Genomic DNA, 11,089 nt, shown 5'->3' on the forward strand with positions numbered 1-11,089 from the left:
CCAGTGTTGTAATAATTACTACTGGTGTCAGACCTTCAGTTCCATGAGAGCAGGGCTCAGTTCTCTTTTTGTTTTCCACTGTCTCCAGCATCTGGTACAGTACCTGAAACCCAAAAGGTATGCAAAACCTACTCGTTGAATAAATGAATGTTGAAGAAGCTCACCTGAGGCCAAGAGTGAGAGTTGCTCCCTATAAATCATGGGTTTGCTGATGACACCTTCTGCAACCTGACCCAAAGCAACGGCTGCCCATGCCATGTGGCAGCCCCTGTGGAGAGAGGCAACACAGCAAGCCTGAGACAGCAGCAAAGAAGCTGGGGAGTGATTTCTTTGCACTGTTTGGGCTCACCTGTCCTGATTTGGGAGAAGGGAGAAGATGAATGGTGTAACTGTACCTGATTTACATAGAGGATTCCTATTTGGGCAAAGCATTTTTGGCAAAGTAAAAGTTGTAAAGCAAGACCAGACCAGGTAACTCTTTTGAGATACCTTCGGTTTCGTAGACAAGATACTCTAACCCAAGGTTTCGAAATGAAGATTGTGGATTGCGAGGGTGTGGCTCTTATTGGTTCTTGGAGTCAGGATTGATTTCCACCCAGAAGGAAGGCAGGGAGGTGGGTTTCAAGGACCCTGTTGGGGCCTGATAAGAATATACTGGATAGAAAGTTTAGTGAGAAGGAAAAAAAGCATTGCACAGTCACCACAGACGACGGTTTGCAAAAAAAGAGCCAATACATTTTTATTGGAGCAATTTATTTTTTTTCAAAGAAATCCATGCAAAGAGAGAGAGAGAAAGATAGAAAGGAAGTGAGAGAGAGAGAGAGAAAGACATGGTAACCATGTTCTAGCAGCCAAACATAGGAAAATAATTTGGCACAACTTGATGGTTTTTTTTCTTTGCAAAAGGACAATCTATATACTACCACTAAAATGTATCTTCCTCCAAAAGATACCAACCATTTGATTTTCGAAAACATAACACATGGTTAGTCCTCTACTTCATGGCTGGAGGAGGTATACAGGATACAAAAAATAGAAAAAAATAAGAAAGTGGTTCCCTTTATCGCGGAAGACCACAGGGTGCTGTAGGGCAGCACATGTGCTGGGCACCAGGCAGTCAGTGCACCAGGAAGAAGAAGCACACCACCGAGATGGCCATGCTGGTGAGAAGCTTCAGCGGGGAATGAACGTTCCCGAGGTTGTGAAAGGTGCTTATCTCGTTGTCCTTCGGAGTCGCCTGCTGATTGTTTCCAGGCGCATCATCCACATCCAGATCATAGGCCAGTTCTGTCAATCAAAAGAGAAGGATTTGAAATGCAAGTCTACCCATAGCCTCAGTATAACACTATCCACAGCTCGAGCATGTGTCTGGACCACTGGAAAGCCTCAGCTTTGATTCTCTTTTTTAGGGGGGAGAAAAAGGCCACTGTGAGATGGGAAAAAGAAGGATATGTGGGGGTGGGGGCGGGGAGAGGGGAGGCAGTGGAAGAAGCCAGCCAGAAGTGCTCCTTCCAGCGATCACAGCAAGCAGGAGTGGGGAGCGAACAGGCTGCACCCCACTCCCCTTTGGCTGCATCCACATTGTAGGGTGCATGATAGCCCTTTGCAACATCTCCTCCCAGGCAAGGTTTTGCTTGAAGGGCATTTTCACCAGATCTTATGGGTATCAAAACGTAAGATGCCATATGGGTGACTATACCACGTGGTTGTGTTCTTGTGTGTATGTGTCCTGGTGGGGAGGGGGTGCTGTGGGTTCCCAGTGCACCTTTCTTAGGCCCTGCACCTTATATGCATTTCCTTGTCCTGGGAGCTTTCCTTTAATTAGGGTTGAGGATAGGTAGTTTGCTGTTGAAAGTTGTTTTATTTTCCCAGATAATTCTCCTTTTATCTATAAGGTCTTTTCATTTCCCCCTAGAAACAATCCTGGCAAAAAAGCAAAATTGATCGAAGCATAGATTTAAACTGATACCAAGCGAATGGGGGTAAGGAGAGGCTAATGGGCAAGAGCCTTTCATTCTTTGACTGCCTAGCATTTATGATATATGTTCATGATTCTGAAAAGAAATCAGGGTGTCATTTAGCTTGTCCTAAAGCAAAGGTGGCCCCAGAAGGCAAATCTAAGGAAGACAGTGGTTTATCAGGAAATTCAAGATGGCTGACCCTGGCCAAGGGCTCAATATCTTTCAGATTTGCTTTTCCAGATTTAGAGATCAAATCTATTCTCTTGGCTCTTCTAGACTCCGTTGCCAATGTTGCTATTTCGATATCTTGTGAAGGTGATATGATGTGAGCGACTTCACCAGCCAACTGTCTGGTAGCCAAGGGAGCTAGAAAGATCCTTTGGGACACTGAGATGCCCAGCAACAGGCACAGAGGAAATGACTGGGATTCTACAGAGGGAAGGAAGAGGAAGGAAGAGCTTCTCTTACAGGGGATGAAACACTCAATAAGTCACAGGAAGAAAGTGTGGGGACTCAGCTGGTCCAGTACAGAGCAGGGCGCAGGACCAAGGCTCTGCTAAGGCTGGCACTGGTTAGGGCAGGCAGCAAGGTCAAAGTGATCAAAGCCAGGGAGTCTAATTTCACAGACTAAGATGCCAATTTCCAAAAGGTCTATTGTAATCTATATTGCCACCAGCAATGATGAGAGAAACAATTTTATGGCACCTCCATTGAAAAAAGATATTTTTTGCTAATATAAGGCGACATCTCAACGTTTCTTTAATTTGCAGGGATTTGATTACTAGTGCAGACAAAATTTTCCTATGTTTTAGTTTACTAATTATATTTCTCAATGTGTAGTAGTTTATACCTTTTGCCTTTTTATCTAGTGGGTATTGATATTTTTCCCATTCATTTTAATAATATATATTTTGTTGAACTTTTGCCTGTATTTTATACAAATATTTTCTCCATTTTGTTATTAACTATAACTATTTTCATGGCTGTAGAAAGAAATAATGTCCTAATGTTTAAGATATATGAATCTGGTTACATTTTACTCATTTAAAAGCAGAGAGTTTGTCTTCCTGAGTACTCATAATAATTCAAATCAAATTTTCCAGGAAACTCTCTTACCCAGGGAGAAGCAATTGAGCAGACTATAATCTAGATTCCCTCCCTTCCAAAATAAATACCTACAAACAAAATAAAAAGAGAAAAAGAACAAAGAGCAATGCTCTACTTAGAAATCAGACCTCTTTCTTTGAAAGGTGAACTATGCAGGGTGCACAGAGAAGGCCGAGGTCAGCTGTCAGTCGGCAAGGATAGCACAGGCTTAGGTCACGATCGGGTTTCACCAAAGTGGAGAGCACATATGGCTAGATCTGTTGAAAGCCCAGCCTTGGTTCTCACAGCAACTTCTCAACTTAAATGAAGAGGAATATTTTTAGGGTTGACCTGAATGAGAGCACCCTCAGCATTGCTTTCAGTTTCCTTTTCTGGATAGTGCCCCTTGCCCAACATCAAGATGAAACAATATCTATTAATGTCACTGCTCAGCTCCTACACTGTTTCTTTCTTCAAATCATCTGCTAACTTTCAACAGTTTTGTTTACTGTAGTAGTTATGGCAAACCCAGAAGTTTTTTTAAATCCAGTTGTTTCTTTTTTTTTTGCCAGTAAAGACCTCTTCTGATTTTGTTTGTTTTTCGTTTTGTTTTGTTTTTTTTTTTTTTTTTGAGACAGGGACTTTCTGTGTCGCCCAGGCTGCAGTATAGTGGTGCGATCATGGCTCAATGCAGCCTCGATTTCCAGGGCTCAAGCAATCCTCCCACATTGGCCTCCCAAGTAGCTGGGGCCATGGCAAAACCCCATCTCTAGAAAAAAAAAATACAAATAATAGCCAGGCATGTGCCACGCTGCCTGGCTATTATTTGTATTTTTATTTTTTTTTTATAGACGGGGTTTTGCCATGTTGCCCAGGTTGGTCTCAAACTCCTGAGCTCAAGCGATCTGACCACCTCGGCCTCCCAAAATGCTGGAATTACAAGCATGAGCCACCACGCCTGGCCTTCTTTTGTTATTTCTATCTCTTGGGCCCTGTATTTTGAAATTATAGTAATGACCCCCAACTACTGAGTCCTCACTATAGGCCAGGCACTGTGTTAAACTATTTCTGTACATTATTTCATTTAATTTAACCATCTCCACGATGTTATAAGGTAGGTATTATAATTCCCATTTTACTGGAGAGGAAGCTCAAGCTCAGGTTAATTATTTTGCCCATATTTACACAGCTGCTATGGGGTAGAAGAGCTATTTGAGTCCAGGTCTGACTCTAAACCTCAAATGAAGCTATACTGCCTCTTGAAAAATTCTATATACCAAATAAATTACAGTAATTAAGTAGTAATGGATTCTTCTTGAAAACAAACTCCATTAGTGAAATACACAGTGCCAAAGAGAACTTCCAAAAAGCATGAGAGCAAAGTCACTGTTTGCACATAAAATTGACCACATACTTGATTAAGTAGCCTTGTTAAACTTTCTGAAATCCTGAAAAGAGCTCCGGGTTGGGAATGGGAATTATCATATCAGTTCTATTTCCCTGAAGAAATCAACAATGATGGCCAAAGCCATTAGATACCCCAACCACAAAGGTGGCCAAGTCTTCTACCTCCAAAAGGCCCCCAGGAATATTCAGAATCCTATCTCCCTGTGTTCCATAAGCTATGGCTGCAGGTTTCCTGAGGCTCTTCATTCAGCAGTAGCAAAAGTTTATCACCCAATTCCATAGCCAGGCACCTGTGGCTTATAATTGATGGGAATCCCAGCAAAGCCACTGTACGCTTGGGCCATCATCATGAAGATTAGAGATAAAGGGAATAGCTTAGCACAATAATGAAGCATTATGGAGACAGAGGAAATAGGATTTTTGGTGAAAGATAAATACAGACATTTCTGGACAGGGGAAATGTAATCCAATTTTATTCAACAAACAAAACTAGCCTATGATGTCTCAAGCATCACAGTTGAGGGTTAGAGAAAGACTTACTGTCTGTCTGCCTTCATGAGTCCCCTCACTGGCAAGGGAAATTGATCAAGAGACAATCCAACTTGCTACGTGGCAGAAAGTAGGAAGGGCTCAGTTAAAGGCACAAGCAAAACACCTCGGGGATAGAAGAGAAAGAGATAAAAATTCCAAATAGAAGGATCTGGGAAGACTTCTTAAAACAATTGGGATATCCCACTACTGGGTATCTACCCAAAGGAAAATAAGTCATTCTATGAAAAGGACACATGAACACGCATGGTTATAGCAGCTCAATTTGCAATTGCAAAAATATGGATCCAGCCTAAGTATCCATCAACCAACAAGTGGATAAAGCAAATGTGGCATACATATACCATGTAACACTACTCAGTCATAAAAATGAATGAAATAATGTCTTTTGCAGCAACTTGGATGGAGCCGGAGGCCATTATTCTGAGGGAAGTAACTCAGGAATGGAAAACCAAATATCATATGTTTTCACTTATAAGTGGGAGCTAAGCTATGAGGACACAAAGGCACAAGAATGACATAATAGACACTGGGGACTCGGGGGACAGTATGGGGGTGGGGTGAGGGATAAAAGACTACATATTGGGTACAGTGTACACTGCTTGGACGATGGGTGCACTAAAATCTGAAAATTCACCACTAAAGAACTCATCCATGTAACCAAACAACACCTGTACCCAAAAACTATTGAAATAAAAATAAAAAATAAAATTAAGAATAATTGGGACATAATCTACAGCATGAAGGATGGACAGAATTATGGCAGGGGCTGAATGAATGGTTATTCCAGGCAGAGGGTGCAGCCTGACCAAAATCACCAAGCTCAGAGAATGTCTATGAGGCATATTCAGAAGCAGCAAGTAGCCTCCATGGTAGGAGGAGCCACAGAATGTACATTGTTGTGGTGTGTGTATGTGTGTGTGTGTGTGTGTGTGTGTGTGTACTGTGGGGGAAGAGGTGGTGGGTGATGAAAGGTAAGGCGGAGGGACAAGTAAGAGCCAAATTATGGTGGATTAGGAAAGTAAAACTCTTCTGTGAGCAACAGGGAGCCACTGAAGGTTTTGAAGTAAGCAAACAACACAGTCTGATTTGTGTTTTTTAGAAAGATGATTGTTAACACTGTGGAAGACAGCTCTAAGAGGGAGAGACTTGTCAGACATCTTGTGTTGAAATAAACAAGAAGCCTGTGGGAATAGTATCTGGGGATCAGCCAGTAGCAAAGTTAAAAAAACAAAACAAAACAAAACAAAAAAACCTACAAAGTGGCTAAATCTACACCAAACCAGAAACTTCTCAGTTTGCTACAAACCAGATGTATTATGAGAATCACCACAAACCATTCTCTTTTCAATCATTCATATCTTTATGTTTATCAGTGATTTTCCAGAACGTATTTTTGCTGTATTAGGTACATATTATAAAATGCACATAAATTGTTTCTATCTTGATCATCAGTGAGAACCTTTTGGGCCAGCAAGGAGATTTTCATGCTAAATCCAAAAATCTGTTTCTATTTGTAATCAGTTTAACTATGCCCAAAGGGTAGACTCAACATCTGTACTAATTACACACTCAGCCCCTGACTCTCATTTCACCTTCATGTCCTTTGTGCTGCAGATTAGATAATTCTTTTTTAAAATAATTGTCAGTCATTAAGGTCTGCATTTTTTTGTGTGTTGAAAAGTTTTTCTGTATTGAGAAAAGCAATAAATAGAGAGCCCTCCATCTTTGGTTATTCAGCGTCTCCTAGCAGAGTCCCTAGAAGGCTGGTCTTAAATTCCTGGCCTCAAGTGATCCTGTGCATCCTGGCAGTCTGGAGCCCTGGGTTCCAAGCCTAGTTTAGCTACTGACTTATTATCTCACCTTAGACAAGTCATTTCCTTCTTTTCTGGGCCTCAGTTGCCCCATCTGGTAAATTAAAGTGTTGAACTGGATGACCTCTAAGTTTCCTTCTAGTTTTATTTCTCTCCGATTCCAAGGCTCTTGCAGCCCAGTGAGGGACATAGCCTGCTGCAGGCTATAATCATTCTTCCACCTACAGCAGCCAAGGTGGCTGTCCCTGACAGGGCCTCCATAAGCAAGTCAGGTCAATCAGTTGCTTCCCTTGGTATGTTTCTCTGGTGATATTCATCAGCTACCAAATTCTGAATTCTCTTTTTTCTTGAGCTGTTTTTTAATCTTGGATGAGAGATCCTGGCAATAAACACATCCATGCTGGATTGTTTCTGTTTTGCTTTTAAACTCTGGCATAACAACTTCCATTGAAGGCAGTACACACAGAGCTTTGGGGGAGAAGTTGCTGGACCTGGGGTGCGTCAAGCAGGCATGGACAGGCATGCACAGGGGGATCTGGGAGCCAGGAAGACAAGCCTTTGGGCCCTTACAAAGCTACTGGAGTCTTGAGCACATAATAGGAAGCAAATGCTCACCCTCTGAGGGTGTGGGCTTCAAGGAGGATGATGCATTGCTATGAGGGCTTCACCCATACCACAGGAAGACTTCACAGGGCAGCCTGAAAGAAGTGTTGCTATCAAAATGCCAGGAGAGAAAATGCTACTGCTGAGCCAAGCATGGGGGTTTCTTACTTGCCAAGCTTGCATCAGCAGATGGCTTCAATCTGGCCCTAATATAGCAACAGAGCAATACTGCTATCTCTGTGTTTTGCATTTGCTGTGTACAGTTGGCCTCCAAGACATGCATACGTGAAACCTCAGGACATTGCTTGGCAAACCCCAGAGGCTGAAGCTGGGGGAAATCTCTGGAGAAATCACATTTATTGCAATACTGCTCACTCTGCTGCCTGTTCCCACAGGAGCCATTGGGCTCTGCCATTTGCTCTTGAATCCAAAACAGACCCTGGTTTCCTTGTTCTCCCTTCAGCACAACCCTCTTTCCTGCCACCTCAATACCTCCTCTTTTGTCAACTTTTAGATGTGAAATGACTAGACTTTAAAGCAGAAGAAAATGACTTTGCAAATGACCCTTGGGTCTCTGGGAGTCTAGATTTTCTTCTTCATAGATCAGATGAGGAGGACAAGGAATACTTGAGACCTCTGGTTTTTAACTGGTCTAATGGGACTTCTTTTGGGAATGGGCTCATTTAACAATCTGCCTTTTTTCTGAGACAGTCTCGCTGTGTCACCCAGGCTGGAGTGCAGTGACATGATCTTGGCTCACTGCAACCTCCACCTCCAGAGTCCAAGTGATTCTTGTGCCCTCAGCCTCCTGAGTAGCTGGGATTACAAATACATACCACCACTCCTGGATTATTTTTGTATATTTCGCAGAGACAGGGTTTCACCATGTTGTCCAGGCTGGTCTCGAACTCCTGAGCTCAAGCAATCTGCCTGCCTTGGCCTCCCAAAGTGCTTGGATTACAGGTGTGAGCCACCACACCCGGCCCACAATCTGCCTTTTTGACAAACAAATGAGTTGCTAATTTTGCCCACTAAATGACAGTAACACCTGGGAATAATCCAATGGCCTCTCCTAGAAGAGGGTTTGGGCAATGAGATGTCCACTTCATTTCTTATGGCTCATTCCAGCTTGCAAACATCTTTAGTTACAACAATAGGATGTTGAAAGAATATAATGAATTTTTCCCATTAGCTGAGGCATGGCCTCTCGTATTATAGGCCTCTGTTTCTCAGTCTGGAGTATGTGTATCTTCAGATTACACTGCAGTGGGTTGTAGGTACATGAGGCCATCGCATGCTTCTTCCTAGGGAATTAGGGGGAAAGCACACTTTTTTATACTAAAATATGCAAGGCTAATGATGGAGCAGAAATGTATTAGTTGCAAGCTCACTGAAGACTTCATCAGACATTTCCTGTTTAGCAGGTTATGTCTCAAATCCTCAGGAGTAGGGATTCACTCACCCTTCTCTGATGTAGTGGGGGGATTTAGGTAGAAAAATCTTAAAAACACTGTTAGAGGTTGGGCACAGTGGCTTATACCTTGTAATCCCAGGATTCTGGTAGGCCAAGGGGGATGGGTCACTTGAGCCCAGGAGTTTGAAACCAGCCTTGGCAACATGGTGAAACCTTGTTTCTACAAAAAACACCAAAGTTAGCTGGGCATGGTGGCGTGTGCTTGTAGTTCCAGCTACTTGGGAGGCTGACGTGGGATGATTGCTTGAGTTCAGGAGGTTGAGGCTGCAGTGAGCTGTGATTGTGCCACTGCACTACAGCCTGGGTGATAGAGTAAGACCTTGTCACAAACAAACAAACAAAAAAACAACCCCAGCACTGTTAGGCAACTTGGGTCACCTGGGCTTTGTCAATTACCACACTGGACCTTCTGACTCACAAATTCCTGATGAGTGACTTAATGTAATCTTTTCTATGGCAACTTCCTTGTTATGAGGGAAACATCACAGTGGTTGTCCTTAAGTAGAGCTCAGACTGCTTCCTTTTTCTAACACAAATGTTTCCAGGGGGTTTCAACCACCAGCTATGCTTCACTATTATGTGTAGCCATTAAGAAAGAAAGAAAAAAGTCATATGGGCCACCACTTACTTACATACTTACTATTTATAGAGATGGGGTCTCACTCTGTTTCCAAGTTCAGTGGCACCATCATGGCTCACAGCAGCCTCGAACACCTGGGCTCAAGCAATCCTGCCACCTCAGCCTCTCAAGTGGCTGGGACCACAGGCGTGTGCCACCACGTCTGGCTAATTTTTTTATTTTTATTTTTTGTAGAGACAGGGTCTTGCTCTGTTGCCCAGGCTGGTCTTAAACTCCTGGCCTCAAATTATCCTCCTTCCTCAGCCTCCAAAGTGCTAGGATTACAGGCGTGAGCCACTGTGCCTGGCCTACCATAGTTATTTAGGCACATCATGAGTCAAATCATATTCCCAGGAACAGAACAACCCCATCCGGGAAGCACTGACAGTATGTGTGGGTAACGTGGGTGGTGGCTCTCCTCCACCAGCCCCAGCATTCTCACCACCTTCCCCAGCAGTGTCATGACCACTCCTCTGATGTCTACAGGTCCTTCTTGCCTGAGGCTGCCTAACAGCTCCACAGAGATCAAAGCTCATCAAAGCCTTTACTTCCCACAGGAAAGGTTATCTCATTCCCATGGGAAATGATGGGCCTAACAGTCAGTAGAAGAAGAGGAGCTGAGGACAGAGACACTGTACAGTAAGGGCCAGGGAAGAAGATCAAGATAACTGATCTAGAGAAGGCAAGGGATGGGAAGCACTTTAAAGAGGGGTGGGTTAACGCGGTCAAATGTTGTGTAGGGGTCAAGAAAAGTAAAGACTGAAAAGAAGCCACTGCAGATGTTAAATAGAAGGTTAAGGGTGATTTTTGAAAGATGTTTCAGTAGGATTGTTGGGTAAGAAACCAGATGTAGCCATGGTGCCTGCCTGTAGTCCCAGCTACTTGGGTTGCTGAGGTGGGAGGCCAGGAGTTCAAGACTGTAGTGCACTATGATTACACCTATGAATAGCCACTGTACTCCAGTCTGGGCAACACAGTGAGACCCATCTCTTAAAAAAAGACAGTGAGTAGTGAGTTAAGGAGAGAGGGGGAGTTAATGTGGATTCTCTGAGAAGTCTGAGAGTGAGTGAAATGAGGCATTTGCCACCCTGACTGTGCCTGGGGTGCATGGCAGTGCTGTTAGTGCCATAACACCTCACCAGTCTGTACAACCAAGTTTTGTTAGAAGGTGCCTCTAGAATTCCAAAGCAAAATGGCCTTTAAAAATACTATATTCTTGCTGTCGTTGATGCATAAACAACCTGTAACCAGATACTCAAACAGATACTTGTATGCCAATGTTCATTGCATTGTATTCATAATAGCCAAAAGGTGGAAAGAACCTAAGTGTCCATCCACAGATGAATGGAGACAAAAAATGTGGTATATCCATTCAATGGAATATTAGCAAAAAAAAAAAAAAAAAAGGAATGATGTACTGATAAATGGTACTACATGAATGAGCCTTGAGCGAGACTCTGTCTCATAAATAAATAAACAAACAAACGGGGATGTCAATTTCTTTCTTTCTTTTTTTTTTTTTTTTTTTTAGGCAGAGTCTCGCTGTCGCCCGGGCTGGAGTGCAGTGGCGTGATCT

At 43.0% G+C, this 11,089-nt stretch overlaps 1 protein-coding gene across 1 annotated transcript in view; it reads right to left on the bottom strand.

The window, feature by feature from the left end:
* Positions 1 to 736: 736 nt before the first annotated feature.
* Positions 737 to 11,089, bottom strand: part of GPC3 (glypican 3) — a 478,961-nt gene continuing 468,608 nt past the window's right edge. Inside the window, exon 8 of the mRNA XM_058441435.1 lies at positions 737 to 1,287. Coding sequence (XP_058297418.1) covers positions 1,118 to 1,287 — 170 coding nt within the window. The 3' untranslated portion in view covers positions 737 to 1,117. The remainder of the gene's footprint in view (positions 1,288 to 11,089) is intronic.

This window comes from Hylobates moloch, unplaced genomic scaffold (assembly GCF_009828535.3).
Source record: "Hylobates moloch isolate HMO894 unplaced genomic scaffold, HMol_V3 SCAFFOLD_7, whole genome shotgun sequence".
Lineage (NCBI taxonomy): Eukaryota > Metazoa > Chordata > Mammalia > Primates > Hylobatidae > Hylobates > Hylobates moloch.